Consider the following 17,181-nt stretch of genomic DNA (forward strand, 5'->3'; position numbering starts at 1 on the left):
GCGGAGTAATGGGTCCCATTTTTATAGTCTTTGGTATGACTCGGCCGGGGTTTGAACTCACAACCTACTAATCACTAGGCCACTGACCAGGCTAAGAGTCGCGCCTAATCTGAATTTTTTTTTTGACACCCCTAAAATATATGTAGATACACAGGCATATATATATACACTGTGTTCCCTGGCTGCACATATTTTTTTTTGTGAGTAATTTTTTACAGTGTCGCATGCTTTTTTTTTAATTAATTTTTTTACAGCATATGAATGCGCATTGTGTTCTGCGTCCTGATTCGCTAAGGGACTGTAGACCATTGTCAATCAATCTTCTTCATGCCATGTGTGCTATACATTACAGAATGTATACTGTGGTGGGGGATATCATCCTGAACAAGTTTTTAATATGGACGAGACAAACTTATTTTGGAAACGAATGCCCTCTCGCACCTTTATAACATGACATTATGTTCTTTACAAGTGTATGTACACTTTTGACCACGACTGTATATACATACAGTAAATAGTGTCCATGTTGGAATGCATGGGTCTGTGTGTTACCTTGGTGAGCTTGTGTTTGTCTTCATTGACAGTAGCTGACTTGCTCTAAGTCAGCTGTGATAGGCTCCAGCTTCTCCTCGCCCCTCTGCAGGATAAGCAGTAAAATATGAACAAATACATGAGCCATAGCGGAAATTGGAGAAAATCTTTCACCTCATTGGCAGATGGCGAACTTGGGGGACTTGAAAGATGACCTCTCACCCTGTGCAGACTTATTTCCATAACCGTACAGTAAAACTTCTGCAGCCATGCTTGAAAAAGTGGAATCACAGCAACAAGAGCATGCATACGTGAAAAGCGCAGCACAGCCCGATTTAAAATAGACAGAATTTAATAACAATGTTTAGTTGATAGCTACAAAACGTCCCAGATATAGACTCACTTCATTTAGTACAACATGTTGGTACACAAGTCCATGCAGCCATGTAAGAACTGTAAAAATGAGCTCAGAGCTCCATATCAGGGGTGTCCAAACTTTTTCCGACAAGAGCCGCGTAAATAAATGACGATCACTTTGATACATTTGAGCGTTAAAGACAGTAAAACCAAAACATTGTTCTGAATAATCTAAACCTGGGTTCGGCAACCCAAAATGTTGAAAGAGCCAAAAATACAAAAACAAATCTGTCTGGCGCCGCAAAAAAATAAAAGCCATATTACATACAGATAGTGTGTCATGACATATAAATTGAATTAAGAGGACTTAAAGGAAACTAAATGACTTCAAATATAGCTACAAATGAGGCATAATGATGCAATATGTACATAAAGCTAGCCTAAATAGCATGTTAGCATCGATTAGCTTGCAGTCATGCAGTGACCAGATATGCCCGATTAGCACTCCACACAAGTCAATAACATCAACAAAACTCACCTTTGTGCATTCATGCACAACCTTAAAAGTTTGGTGGACAAAATGAGACGGAAAAAGAAGTGTCATAAAACACGTCCTAGAAAGTCGGAGAAAGTTGTACATGTAAACAAACTACGGTGAGTTCAAGGACCGCCAAAATTAGTAGGACAAAACGGCGCTCGCCAAATACTCGAATCAGTGAAGCATGTTTAATATAAACAGTGTGCTTTATAACAATTAGGGAGGTTTTTGTCATGTTTGTCCTCCTACAGAAACCATATTAAAACAAAAAATATATTTTTCCCCCCTCACCTTTTTCCATTTTTCATACATTTTTGAAAAAGCTCCAGAGAGCCACTAGGACGGCGCTCTAGAGCCGCATGCGGGTTGCCGACCCCTGATCTAAACACAACATCCATATCTGAGCTTTGTGTTACCGGTAACAGAGCACATTCTACACAATTTTGCCATAAATTAAGCATTCTCAAGCATAAAAATGGGTAAATGAACTGAAAAAACCAATGCTACAGTAGTGTGAGATCAAAACAATCACACCGTGCTGCAGCATTACTAGCATTAGCATGCTAACTCTTTTTTTTTGTTGCCAATTTTGCAGCCAAACACCTCAAACTCATACAACTTGGTACTTGACACATGCTAAATGTTAGCATGCTAGCATTAGCGCGATAACTCTTTTAGCCAATTTTGTAACCAAATGCCTCAGACTCATACACAACTTTGTATTTGACGCACAGCTAACTGTTAGCATGTTAACATTAGCATTCTAGCATGCTAACTTTTTTGGCCAATTTTAGAGCCCGAACACCTCAAAGTCATATAAGTCGGTACTTGACACATGCTAACTGTTAGCATGCTAACATTAGTGCGCACACCTTTTTAGCCAATTTTGCAGCCAAACGCCTCAGATCCAAATACATTGGTGCTTGACACATGCTAACTGTGAGCATGCTAAATTTTTTGGCCAATTTTCAGCCGAACACCTCAGAGGCATGTAACTTGGTATTTAACACATGCTAACTGCTATCATGCTAACATTAGCATTATCGCATACTTACATTAGCATGCACATTTTTTTTTTGCCAGTTTTACAGCCAAACGCCACAGATCCATATACATTGGTGCTTGACACATGCTAACTGTTAGCATGCTAACATTAGTGCACACACCTTTTTAGCCAATTTTGCAGCCAAACGCCTCAGATCCATATACATTGGTGCTTGACACATGCTAACTGTTAGCATGCTAACATTAGTGTGCACACCTTTTTAGCCAATTTTGCAGCCAAACGCCTCAGATCCATATACATTGGTGTTTGACACATGCTAACTGTTAGCATGCTAACATTAGTGCACACACCTTTTTAGCCAATTTTGCAGCCAAACGCCTCAGATCCATATACATTTGTGCTTGACACATGCTAACTGTGAGCATGCTAAATTTTTTGACCAATTTTCAGCCGAACACCTCAGAGTCATGTAACTTGGTATTTAACACATGCTAACATTAGCATTATGGCGTACTCACATTAGCGTGCTCTTTTTGCCAGTTTTACAGCCCAACACCGCAGAGTCATATGATTTGGTACTTGACGATTCTAACTGTTAGCATGCTAATGGTAGCATTTAAGTTCAGCTTGCGCATTTCAAAAGCTTGCACATTTCAGCTTTCGCATGCAATATTTCCCAAAATTGCATTTCTTATTTTTTTTGTGTAACGTTCATATTTTATCTTACATTTTTACATTTGGACCGCTAAAAAACAAGCTGCGGGCCGGAAATGGCCCCCGGGCCACATTTTGGACACCCCCGATGTATATGAAAGAGTTCTATTCCACAAAAAAAATCAATATTTTAGTGCAAACAAATGTCTTGGTATAAAAATACTGTGTTGTGCTAGAAAAAAAAGGTTAGAGGTGTGTGTCAGCGATGGGGATTCTTCTGAGCTCCACGATCTGGGAGCTGCTGACGCTGCCGCCATCGTGGCTGCCAGGGATGGACTCATTGTCGCTCACGTTGAGGCCGCTGCCTAAAACAAAAGCACAAATATGGTAAAGAAAAAAAAATTAGTGCTGTCGAATGAGTCAAAATGTTAATCACATTAATCACTTTGATCATTCCCATCTAAATATTATACTTTTTTCCCCCCCATATAAATCATGTTTCATTTTGCAAGAGCAAAGACACATCAAAAAAGAAGGAAATATAAACGCACCTAACGTGTTTGGGATAATGATATCAATGTTTCACATCACGGTTGTTGTGGCCAAAATGACCTAGGTCAAAATTCAATATCTTAGTTAATCAGACTGCCCATTTTTATACAAGTTTAGTGTGAGGTATGATCTTAATGTGCTTTGTATTTATGTTAGCATCTAAGCTAGCTAGCAATTTACAATTGGTGATTTTATTTTATATATATATATATATATATATATATATATATATATATATATATATATATATATATATATATATATATATATATATATATATATATATATATATATGTATATATCCATCCATCCATTTTCTACCGCTTATTATATAAAATCACCAATTCACCAATATATATATATATATATATATATACATATATATATATATATATATATATATATATATATATATATATATATATATATATATATATATATATATATATATATATATATATATATATATATATACACTACCGTTCAAAAGTTTGGGGTCGCATTGAAATGTCCTTATTTTTGAAGGAAAAGCACTGTACTTTTCAATGAAGATAACTTTAAACTAGTCTTAACTTTAAAGAAATACACTCTATACATTGCTAATGTGTTAAATGACTATTCTAGCTGCAAATGTCTGGTTTTTGGTGCAATATCTACATAGGTGTATAGAGGCCCATTTCCAGCAACTATCACTCCAGTGTTCTAATGGTACAATGTGTTTGCTCATTGGCTCAGAAGGCTAATTGATGATTAGAAAACCCTTGTGCAATCATGTTCACACATCTGAAAACAGTTTAGCTCGTTACAGAAGCGACAAAACTGACCTTCCTTTGAGCAGATTGAGTTTCTGGAGCATCACATTTGTGGGGTCAATTAAACGCTCAAAATGGCCAGAAAAAGAGAACTTTCATCTGAAACTCGACAGTCTATTCTTGTTCTTAGAAATGAAGGCTATTCCACAAAATTGTTTGGGTGACCCCAAACTTTTGAACGGTAGTGTATATATATATATATATATATATATATATATATATATATATATATATATATATATATATATATATATATATATATATATATATATATATATATATATACACACACACACATATATATATATATATACACACACACACAACTATATATATATATATATATATATATATATATATATATATATATATATATATATATATATATATATATATATATATATATATAAAAAATAAAATCACCAATTGTAAATTGCTAGCTAGCTTAAATGCTAACATAAATACAAAGCACATTAAGATCATACCTCAATCTAAACTTGTATACAAATTTGCAGTCTGAGCAACTAAGATATTGAATTTTTACCGAGGTAATTTTGGCCACAACAACCGTGATGTACAGATATACAAGTTTAGATTGGGTTATGATCTTAATGTGCTTTGTATTTATGCTAGCATTTAAGATAGCTAGCAATTGGTGATATATATATATATATATATATATATATATATATATATATATATATATATATATATATATATATATATATATATATATATATATATATATATATATATATATATATATATATATATATACGTTAGGTCAGGCAAAAAACACAAGAGGCTTTATCATCCCTACAAGCCTGTTTCGCAGGTTTCCCTGCCTGATGTAGGGCTTGTAGTTTTTTTTTTAGGATGTTTTTTCCTAACCTAACGGACAATTCCGCTCTACCCCGGTATTGAGCACTGTATAAAAAAATAGTGCTCGATACCGTGGTAGAGCGTAATATGTATGTGTGGGAAAAATGGCATTACTCCTGAGGATTGAGGAAAACCCCTCATGAAAAAGGCCTGTAGAGATGAAATAGTCTTGTGATTTTTTCCCCACACACATATATATATATATATATATATATATATATATATATATATATATATATATATATATATATATATATATATATATATATATATATATATATATATATATATATATATATATATATATATATATATATATATATATATATATATATATATACAGGACTGTCTCAGAAAATTAGAATATTGTGATAAAGTCCTTTATTTTCTGTAATACAATTAAAAAAACAAAAATGTCATACATTCTGGATTCATTACACATCAACTGAAATATTGCAAGTCCTTTATTATTTTAATGTTGCTGATTATGGCATACAGCTTAAGAAAACTCAAAAATCCTATCTCAAAAAATTTGAATATTTCCTCAGACCAAGTAAAAACAAAAAAGATTTATAACAGCAAAACAAAATCAAACATTTGAAAATGTCAATTAATGCACTCAGTACTTGGTTGGGAATCCTTTTGCACGGATTACTGCACCAATGCGGCGTGGCATGGAGGCAATCAGCCTGAGGTGTTATGGATGCCCAGGATGCTTCAATATCGGCCTTTAGCTCATTTGCATTATTGGGTCTGGTGTCTTTCAGCTTCTTCTTCACAATACCCCACAAATTCTCTATTCCAGTAGTCATAGGCATGGATATGAGCCCACGCTGGCCCCCACCAACACAAATCACACCTGCTGTCTTTACATGGCCGGTTAGCTCAGTTGGTTAGAGCGTGGTGCTAATAACGCCAAGGTCGCGGGTTCGATCCCCGTACGGGCCAGCTGTGTTTTTAGCAAAATGTCCTCATCAGTGGGCGTGGATGTCAGTGACAGGTAATAAAACACTAGATAGAGTGTGGAAGCTTTCGAAAGGTGTAAGCTTAGAATGTAAAAGGCAGGCAAAGTTTGTTTCTATTACCCCAAAAATAAACAAATATAATTTACATCACACATAAATAGAATTATTTTTAAATAGCGCAAAGTAAAAAAGTGTTACTTTGAACTGATCTTACTTTAATATTCAAGTAATTGACTGATGAAGTGTTAGTTTTATAAACACAGGACTGGTTATAGTATCTTTACATAAAAGTTTCTCTATAGTGCGATAACACTGATTTTCTTTCCGATTCGATACCAAGTGAATAATTATTAATATTGATGATACTGACATGATATTGGCAAAAACACATACAGTCGTGGTCAAAAGACACTTGTAAAGAACATAATGTCATGGCCGTCTTAAGTTTCCAATAATTTCTACAACTCTTATTTTTTTGTGATAGAGTGATTTGAGCACATACTTGTTGGTCACAAAAAACATCCATGAAGTTTGGTTCTTTTAGGAATTTATTATATTTATTGTGGCCAAACAGCTCAATTTTCGTTTCATCTGACCACAGAACTTTCCTCCAGAAGGTCCATGTGATGTCAGATGAAACAAAAATTTAGCTGTTTGGCCACAATATCCAGCAATATGTTTGGAGGAGAAAAGGTGAGGCCTTTAATCCCAGGAACACCATTCCTACTGTCAAACATGGTGGTGGTAGTATTATGCTCTGGGCCTGTTTTGCTGCCAATGGAACTGGTGCTTTAAATGGGACAATGAAAAAGGAGGATTACCTCCAAATTTTCCAGGACAACTGGCTAGAATGAAGGTTTTAGAATGGCCTTCCCAAAGTCCTGACCTAAACGTGTGGACAATGCTGAAGAAACAAGTCCATGTCAGAAAACCAACAAATTTAGCTGAACTGCACCAATTTTGTCAAGAGGAGTGATCAAAAATTCAAGCAGAAGCTTGCCAGAAGCTTGTAGATGGCTACCAAAAGTGCCTTATTGCAGTGAAACTTGCCAAGGGACATGTAAGCAAATATTAACATTGCTGTATGTATACTTTTGACCCAGCAGATTTGGTCACATTTTCAGTAGACCCATAATAAATTCATAAAAGAACCAAACTTCATGAATGTTTTTTTGTGACCAACAAGTATGTGCCCCAATCAATAACAAATAAGAGTTGTAGAAATGATTGGAAACTCAAGACAGCCATGACATTATGTTCTTTACAAGTGTATGTAAACTTTTGACCACGACTGTACACCTGCCTATTCGGGAATCGCGGGCTTTCCCTTGACAAATTCCAAAAATTCCCAGATTTCCCAGAATTACAGGTTTTACGGGACATTTTTCCCATTCAAAATTAATTGGACATTTTTCAAACTTCCACCATTTCCCCAATTTTCAACCTATTCAACCCATTCCACCTTCAACATATTTCAACATTCTGGAATTTCAAACTTCCCCTTTTCCAAGTTAAAATTTTTTCCAGGATTTTCCAGAATTCCTGCTTTTCGAAAGCCCTATTTCCAAACATTTTTCTGGCGACTACTCCTCCCACATTTTTCAACCCATTTCAATCGTTCCACCGTCAAATCATTCCTCTTGAACTGGAAAAATTCCCGGTTTTCCCGAAATTCCAGGAATTCCGTAAAACCATTTCTCAATTCAACATGTTACTACTTCAACATTTCTCGACCGATTTGAAAAATTTCAACACCAACCATTTCAACTCATTTAGCCCATTTTTGACCATGTTTTAATAAAATTTCCGCTTTTCCCGAAATCCCCAATTTTCTCTGAAATTCCTATTGAAATCAATGGGACATTCTTCAAAGTTCCACAACTTCCACATTTTTCATCTGATTCAAACCATTTCACTTTCAACACATTCCACCATCCTGGACATTCAAACTACTCTTTTTCCAAGTTAAAAAAAATTCTAGAATTTTCCAGAGTTCCTGCTTTTCCAAAACCCTATTTCCACCCATTTTTCTGGGGACTACTCCCTCCACATTTTTCAACGCATTTCAACCGTTCTACCATCAAAACATTCCACTTAATCAGGACAAAATACAAAGTTGTTTTTTGAACTGGAAAAATTCCCGCTTTTCCCGAATTTACAGGAATTACATAACAATTTTCTACATGTTGCTACTTCAACATTTCTCGACCGATTTGAAAATTCCAACACCAACCATTTCAACTCATTCAGACCATTCAAGTTTTATTTTTTTTTTACCATTTTCAAAAACATTCCCTCTTTTCCCAAAATTCCCACATTTCCATGAAATTACCATTGAAATTAACTTTTTCTAAGTTCCAAACCAAATTCCGGTTTTCCTGGAAATTGAAACTCTTCAACATTTAAACCATTCCAACATTCAAACTATTCCTCTGAGTTTGAGACGCTTTTTCCAAAAGGACTCTCTGTGTGTGTGACTGACAGGAAGAAAATATTATTATAATATATTATAATATTCCCAAATATTAGATGACCTGTCTTTTCCAGATTTCTTTTCTGTGGGGAAATACCGTAAATTACGGACTATTAGCCGCTACTTTTTCCCTACGCTTTGAACCCTGCAGCTTATAAAAAGGGTAATGTATGGATGTTTCTTCGCTGATGGCCATAATGCAAATAGTTCTCCAAAAACACATGCAAAGACACTGAAATTATTTGTTATTGTTTGGGCTGTGGCGCCATCTTTTGGACAACTTTGCTCACCTCGGGTGCTGCTGGGTGAGTGTCTACAGTGTTTCCCGCTGTTTAAAGCTTTGAACCGGACATAAAAGTGCTGTTCCGTCTTCTTATCGTCCCTAGCGTCTCTGTTCATATGGATTCTTCATTCATCACTCCAAACAATGTTTGTAAGTTTTACAATATAACTAAAACAATTCATTAACTCATTTAAATTCCTACGCTTCGAACCCTGCAGCTTATAAAACGGTGCGGCTAATTTACGGGTTTCTCTTCGCTGACCGCCATAATGCAAATAGTTCTCAAAAAACACATGCAAAGACACTTAAATGGTGTGTTATTGTGTGTGCTATGGCGCAATTTTTTGGACGAGTTCGCTCACTGCAGGTGCTGCTGGGTGAGTGTCTAGTGTTTCTGCTGTTTCAAGCTTTAAACCGGAAGTACAAGTGCCGTTCCGTCTTCTAATTCCTTCAAGAATTGCCTTTTCTAGTTATCATTATTATTGATTGATTTATAATTTATTTATTTTAACACTGTGTACATTTATTTTTAATCAGTTTTTATGAGCCCCTTCTTTTGCAGTATTTTTGATTTCATATTTAATTTTATAATCAGCCTGACCTAAGCCTTGACATTTATCTTTGTGTTTAACACGTGCGTTTATTTCATTTGACATTTGACTGATAAACTGTAAGTAGGTTAGATATAATTATTGAATATGTTTTAAAATCAAGAGTAAGACTACTGATTTAGAGTTTATATTTGAGTGGAAAAGTTGGTCAAAAAGGTTAAAAACAGGTGATTTAGTTACATTACACTGTGTAATGGTGTACATTATCTCAAACAACTAAGGCAGGGGTGTCCAAAGTGCGGCCCGGGGGCCATTTGTGGCCCGCAGGTCATTTTTTAACGGCCCCACGGCACATTTTAAAAATACGAATGAAAAAAAATTAAAAACATGATAAGTGGTATAAAAGAGCAAACAGGTGAAATGTAACAAGAAAATGTTGCAATGTTTACTCTAATAACACAAAGCTGCCATGCAGGCTGTTTCTTTCTTTAAAAAATAATAATGAATCAAAATCAATGTCATTATGAATTATTGACCTATTCAAGGCTCCAATTACGTCACATCTGCGATATTTTTGGGGAAAATATTGCATATTTTGTGTTTGCCATATAAAAAACTGAGCTGTTTTTTATAAAGAAGGGCCTAAAACAAACAAACGAAAAACATAAACAACAATAAAACGCATAATTGACGGATAGATCTGAAGTTGATCTCGAGATTATTGTGTTAAAAGTAAACAGTAAAAAAAAAAAATAGAATTTATTTTTTAACACTATAATTATTTGGATTCCCAATAATTTTAGTGTGATTTGTTTTTAAGTGTCTTTGCTCAAAAAATAATAATGAATTAAAATCAATGTTGTTATGAGTTATTGACCTTTTTAAGGCTCCAATTATTATATAATCTCAAATATTCCACTTAAAAATTTGATTGTGTGAAAATATTGCATATTTTGTATTTTTTCCATAAAAAACAGGGTTTTCTTTGACAAGAGCATACAACTTAAATCTTTAAAAACGTTATATTGACAGACAGACCTAATGTTGATCTAAAGATTTAAAACTTGAATAATAATAAAAAATAATAATACTGAATAATGACATATTTTTAATATTTTTTTGACCAAAACCCTTTGGGGTCCCCGGGATCAAGCCTGAGTGGAGGCCTAAATGTATATTTTTTATACATATATTGTATTGGTTTTTAAAATAAAAAATATCAAAATGGCCCCCGCTTGCTTTGATTTTTCAGAATGTGGCCCTCAGTGGAAAAAGTTTGGACACCCCTGAACTAAAGTATCAAAAGTATTGCTTTTTTGATTCAGGAATCAATATTAGAACTTAAAAATCTGGTATCGCCGGCATCGATATTTCAGTATCGACCTGCACCGCACTAGTTTGAAGGCTATGTTAATATTTTTTTCCAATCATACACTATTTTGCCAAAAATTTCTGCCTTGACTCACATATGAACTTGAAGTGCCATCCCATTCCTAACCCGTAGGGTTCAAAATTATGTCGGTCCACCTTTTGCAGCTATTACAGCTTCGACTCTTCTGGGAAGGCTGTCCACAAGGTTGCGGAAAATGTCTTTATAGGAATTTTCGACCATTCATCCAAAAGCGCATTGGTGAGGTCACACACTGATGTTTAAGCGAGAAGGCCTGGCTCTCAGTCTCCGTTCTAATTCATCCCAAAGGTGTTCTATCGAGGGGGTTCAGGTCAGGACTCTGTGCAGGCCAGTCAAGTTCATCCACACCAGACTCTGTCATCCATGTCTTTATGGACCTTGCTTTGTGCACTGGTGCACAGTCATTTTGGAAGAGGAAGGAGCCCGCTCCAAACTGTTCCCACAAAGTTGGGAGCATGGAATTGTCCAAAATGTTTTGGTATCCTGGAGCATTCAAAGTTCCTTTCACTGGAACTAAGGGGCCAAGCCCAACTCCTGAAAAACAACCCCACACCATAATTCCTCCTCCAGCAATTTTCACCCTCCTACCACTTGGTGGCTGAGTTGCTGTTGTTCCCAAACTCTTCCATTTTCTTATAATAAAGCCGACAGTTGACTTTGGAATATTTAGGAGCGAGGACATTTCACGACTGGATTTGTTGCACAGGTGGCCTCCTATGACAGTTCCACGCTGGAAATCACTGAGAGCGGGATGACATCACATGTAGTGGTTGTTCAAGCACGAGTGTTACGACCGACGCCGTCAGACGCCACGCGGCGTGTCGGAGTGCTCCTTCACGCCAACAGTTCACGATCAGACCTCGGCTTTTTACGAGCCAAAGGAGCGTTCAATGGTTGACGAGCGAATGAAGTGTGTGAAGAGCCTCGTTACTGGCCTGCTTCCTGGCCTCGCCCGCTTATGTCATCCCGAGGAGGCCATTATCTTTACTGCTGACTGCTCTCCACGCCGTGAAGCGGGTCACAAGTTCAGTGTGACATGTGAGAGGGCGGAAACGTCAACGTTGGAGTCAGACTGCCTGCTTTTGCAATACATCTCGACGACACATTTTCCCTTGTCATCACCCTTTGTACGAAATGATTCACATTATTGAATTAAAATAGTTGAATGATGCGTCATTGTGTGAATGTTCCAAAGCATTCACACATTTGGTTTTCTACACCAAAATTAATCTATTTGTTCAATTTATTATTATTATTCTCCAGATTTTGGCGCGCTCTACCTTCCACATTTTTCACCCGATTCAAACCGTTCCAACTTCAAACTGTTCAGCCTATCGGGGAATCGAGGGCTTTCCCTTGACAAATTCTCCAAATTCCCAGATTTCCCAGAATTCCAGGTTTTCCGGGACATTTTTCCCATTCAAAATGAATTGGCCATTTTTCAAACTTTCGCCATTTTCACATTTTTTCAACTGATTCAAACCATTCCACCTTCAACACATTCCACCATCCTGGAAATTCAAACTTCCCTTTTTCCAAGTTCAAATAAATTCCAGGATTTTCCAGAATTCCTGGTTTTCTGAAGCCCTATTTCCAACCTTTTTTCTGGCGACTACTCCTTCCACATTTTTCAACCCACTTCAGCCATTGCACCGTCAAAACATTCCTCTTAATTAGGAGAAAAAACCAAGTACTTTTTTGAACTGAAAAAATTCCCGGTTTTCCCGAAATTCCAGGAATTCCGTAATACCATTTCTCAAATTAACATGTTACTACTTCAACATTTCTCGACAGATTTGAAAAATTCCAACACCAACTCATTCAGACCATTCAGGTTTTTTACCATTTTCAAAAAAATTCACACTTTTCCCGAAATTCCCAAATGTTTTGGAAATTCCCATTGATATCAATGGGACATTCTTCAAAGTTGCACAATTCCCACATTTTTCATCTGATTCAAACTGTTCCAACTTCAAAATATTCACCCTGTTTGGGAATTGTGTGCTCTACTTCAACAATTCTAAAAAGAATTCCAGGATTTCAGTTCAACTTCAGCATTGGAGCATTCACACACAATTCCTTCAGGAATTGCCTCTTCTAGATCAATTTCTTCTTCTTCTCCAGATTTTGGCGCGCTCTACCTTCCACATTTTTCACCCGATTCAAACCGTTCCAACTTCATACTGTTCAGCCTATTCCGGAATCGCGGGCTTTTCCTTGACAAATTCCCCAAATTTGCAGATTTCCCAGAATTCCAGGTTTTCTCTGACATTTTTCCCATTCAAAATGAATTGGCCATTTTTCAAACTTCCACTATTTCCACATTTTTTTAACTGATTCAACACATTCCACCATCCTGGAAATTCAAACTTCCCTTTTTCCAAGTTCAAAAAAATTCCAGTATTTTCCAGAATTCCTGGTTTTCCAAAGCCCCATTTCCACCCTTTTTTCTGGCGACTACTCCTTCCACATTTTTCAACCCACTTTAACCGTTCCACCGTCAAAACATTCCTCTTAAATAGGACAAAAAATTAAGTAGTTTTTTGAACTGCAAAAATTCCCGGTTTTCCCGAAATTCCATAATACAATTTCTCAATTCAACATGTTACTATTTCAACATTTCTCGACAGATTTGAAAAATTCCAACACCAACTCATTCAGACTATTCAAGTTTTTTAACATTTAAAATAAAAAAATCACACTTTCCCCGAAATTCCCAAATGTTTTGGAAATTCCCATTGATATCAATGGGACATTCTTCAAAGTTGCACAATTCCCACATTTTTCATCTGATTCAAACTGTTCCAACTTCAAAATATTCACCCTGTTTGGGAATTGTGTGCTCTACTTCAACAATTCTAAAAAGAATTCCAGGATTTCAGTTCAACTTCAGCATTGGAGCATTCACACACAATTCCTTCAGGAATTGCCTTTTCTAGATCAATTTCTTCTTCTTCTTCAGATTTTGGCGCGCTCTACCTTCCACATTTTTCACCCGATTCAAACCGTTCCAACTTCATACTGTTCAGCCTATTCCGGAATCGCGGGCTTTTCCTTGACAAATTCTCCAAATTTGCAGATTTCCCAGAATTCCAGGTTTTCTCTGACATTTTTCCCATTCAAAATGAATTGGCCATTTTTCAAACTTCCACTATTTACACATTTTTTCAACCGATTCAACACATTCCACCATCCTGGAAATTCAAACTTCCCTTTTTCCAAGTTCAAAAAAATTCCAGGATTTTCCAGAATTCCTGGTTTTCCAAAGCCCCATTTCCACCCTTTTTTCTGGCGACTACTCCTTCCACATTTTTCAACCCACTTTAACCGTTCCACCGTCAAAACATTCCTCTTAAATAGGACAAAAAATTAAGTAGTTTTTTGAACTGCAAAAATTCCCGGTTTTCCCGAAATTCCGTAATACAATTTCTCAATTCAACATGTTACTATTTCAACATTTCTCGACAGATTTGAAAAATTCCAACACCAACTCATTCAGACTATTCAAGTTTTTTAACATTTAAAATAAAAAAATCACACTTTTCCCGAAATTCCCAAATGTTTTGGAAATTCCCATTGATATCAATGGGACATTCTTCAAAGTTCCACAAATCCCACATTTTTCATCTGATTCAAACTGTACCAACTTCAAAATATTCAGCCTGTTTGGGAATTGTGTGCTGTACTTCAACAATTCTAAAAAAAAATTCCAGGATTTTAGTTCAACTTCAGCATTGGAGCATTCACACACAATTCCTTCAGGAATTGCCTCTTCTAGTTCAACTTCTTCTTCTTCTCCAGATTTTGGCGTGCTCTACCTTCCACATTTTTCACCCGATTCAAACCTTTCCAACTTCATACTGTTCAGCCTATTCTGGAATCGCCGGCTTTCCCTTGACAAATTCCCCAAATTCCCAGATTTCCCAGAATTCCAGGTTTTCCGGGAAATTTTTCCCATTCAAAATGAATTGGCCATTTTTCAAACTTCCACCATTTCCACATTTTTTCAACCGATTCAAACCATTCCACCTTCAACACATTGCACCATCCTGGAAATTCAAACTTCCCTTTTTCCAAGTTCAAATAAATTCCAGGATTTTCCAGAATTCCTGGTTTTCCAAAGCCATATTTCCACCCTTTTTCTGGCGACTACTCCTTCCACATTTTTCAACCCACTTCAACCGTTCCACCGTCAAAACATTCCTCTTAATTAGGACAAAACACGAAGTAGTTTTTTGAACTGCAAAAATTCCAGGTTTCCCTGCAATTCCAGGAGTTCCGTAATGCCATTTCTCAATTGAACATGTTACTACTTCAACATTTCTCGACAGATTTGAAAAATTCAAACACTAACTCATTCAGATCATTCAAGTTTTTTACCATTTAAAAAAAAATTCACACTTTTCCCGAAATTCCTATATGTTTTTGAAATTCCCATTGATATCAATGGGACATTCTTCAAAGTTCCACAATTCCCACATTTTTCATCGGATTCAAACTGTTCCAACTTCAAAATGTAAACTTCTAATGCAACTTTTCAATTATCTGATTGTTTAGAATTTAGTTGACAGCTTTTCCACACTTGTACAAGACACATCTACAAAATGTATGCAGTTGTATTGTAAATCTAAAAGTCCTTAGATTATATTGTTTGTGATCCCAAACATTTAGAATATTATTGTCCATAAGGTGGCAGATGCATGGGTTTGAGTAACATTTGTATACAATATTACCTGTACAGGGACTAGTGGTAATGTGTGTAATGTTACAGAAGCCAAAAATGTTAAATATACAGTCGTGGTCAAAAGTTTACATACACATGTCATAGCTGTCTTGAGTTTCCAATAATTTCTACAACTCTTATTTTTGTGTGATAGAGTGATTGGAGCACATACTTGTTTGTCACAAAAAACATTCATGAAGTTTGGTTCTTTTATGAATTTATTATGGGTCTACTGAAAATGTGACCAAATCTGCTAGGTCAAAAGTATACATACAGCAATGGACTTGTTTCTTCAGCATTGTCCACACGTTTAAGTCAGGACTTTGGGAAGGCCATTCTAAAACCTTAATTCCAGCCGGATTTAGCCATTCCTTTACCACTTTTGACGTGTGTTTGGGGTCATTGTCCTGTTGGAACACCCAACTGCGCCCAAGACCAAACCTCCGGGCTGATGATTTTAGGTTGTCCTGAAGAATTTGGAGGTAATCCTCCTTTTTCATTGTCCCATTTACTCTCTGTAAAGCACCAGTTCCATTGGCAGCAAAACAGGCCCAGAGCATAATACTACCACCACCATGCTTGACGGTAGGCCTGGTGTTCCTGGGATTAAAAGCCTCACCTTTTCTCCTTCAAACATATTGCTGGGTATGGTGGCCAAACAGATCAATTTGTGTTTCATCTGACCACAGAACTTTCCTCCAGAAGGTCTTATCTTTGTCCATGTGATCAGCAGCAAACTTTAGACGAGCCTTAAGGTGTCGCTTCTGGAGCAAGGGCTTCCTCCTTGCATGGTAGCCTCTCAGTCCATGGCGATGCAAAACACGCTTGACTGTGGACACTGACACCTGTGTACCAGCATGTTCCAATTCATTGCAGACCTGCTTTTTGGTGGTTCTCAGTTGACTCTTGATCATCCTGACTAATTTTCTCCCAGCAGCAGGTGATAGCTTGCGTTTTCTTCCTGATCGTGGCAATGACAAAACTGTGCCATGCACTTTATACTTACGAACAATTGTCTGCACAGTTGCTCTTGGAACCTTAAGCTGCTTTGAAATGACTCCAAGTGACTTTCCTGACTTGTTCAAGTCAATGATTCGTTTTTTTTCAGATCTGTGCTGAGTTCCTTTGACTTTCCCATTGTAGCGTTTGTAACCGAGTCTAATGACTACATCACATGAGCCCTATTTAAATGGGCTCAGAGAAGTCAACAGGAGTCGTCAATCATAATCACTCACATGAAGTTAAGAGGCCATGCCATGAAGATTATTTGATTTGATTGTAACTTTTCTACGTAACCAAAATTGATAATGTATGTTGCTGTATGTATACTTTTGACCCAGCAGATTTGGCCACATTTTCAGTAGACCCATAATAAATTCATAAAAGAACCATGAATGCTTTTTGTGACCAACAAGTATGTGCTCCAATCACTCTATCACAAAA

The 17,181-nt window shown here is 36.4% G+C and overlaps 1 protein-coding gene and 1 non-coding gene across 2 annotated transcripts in view; one reads left to right on the plus strand and one right to left on the minus strand.

The window, feature by feature from the left end:
- Positions 1-876: 876 nt before the first annotated feature.
- adgrv1 (adhesion G protein-coupled receptor V1) overlaps positions 877-17,181 on the minus strand; it is a 472,167-nt gene continuing 455,862 nt past the window's right edge. Inside the window, exon 96 of the mRNA XM_062025438.1 lies at positions 877-3,451. Coding sequence (XP_061881422.1) covers positions 3,333-3,451 — 119 coding nt within the window. The 3' untranslated portion in view covers positions 877-3,332. The remainder of the gene's footprint in view (positions 3,452-17,181) is intronic.
- On the plus strand, positions 6,207-6,280 carry trnai-aau (transfer RNA isoleucine (anticodon AAU)). Its single transcript has one exon. It is a non-coding gene; the product is annotated as a tRNA-Ile (tRNA).

This window comes from Entelurus aequoreus, linkage group LG17 (assembly GCF_033978785.1).
Source record: "Entelurus aequoreus isolate RoL-2023_Sb linkage group LG17, RoL_Eaeq_v1.1, whole genome shotgun sequence".
Classification (NCBI taxonomy): domain Eukaryota; kingdom Metazoa; phylum Chordata; class Actinopteri; order Syngnathiformes; family Syngnathidae; genus Entelurus; species Entelurus aequoreus.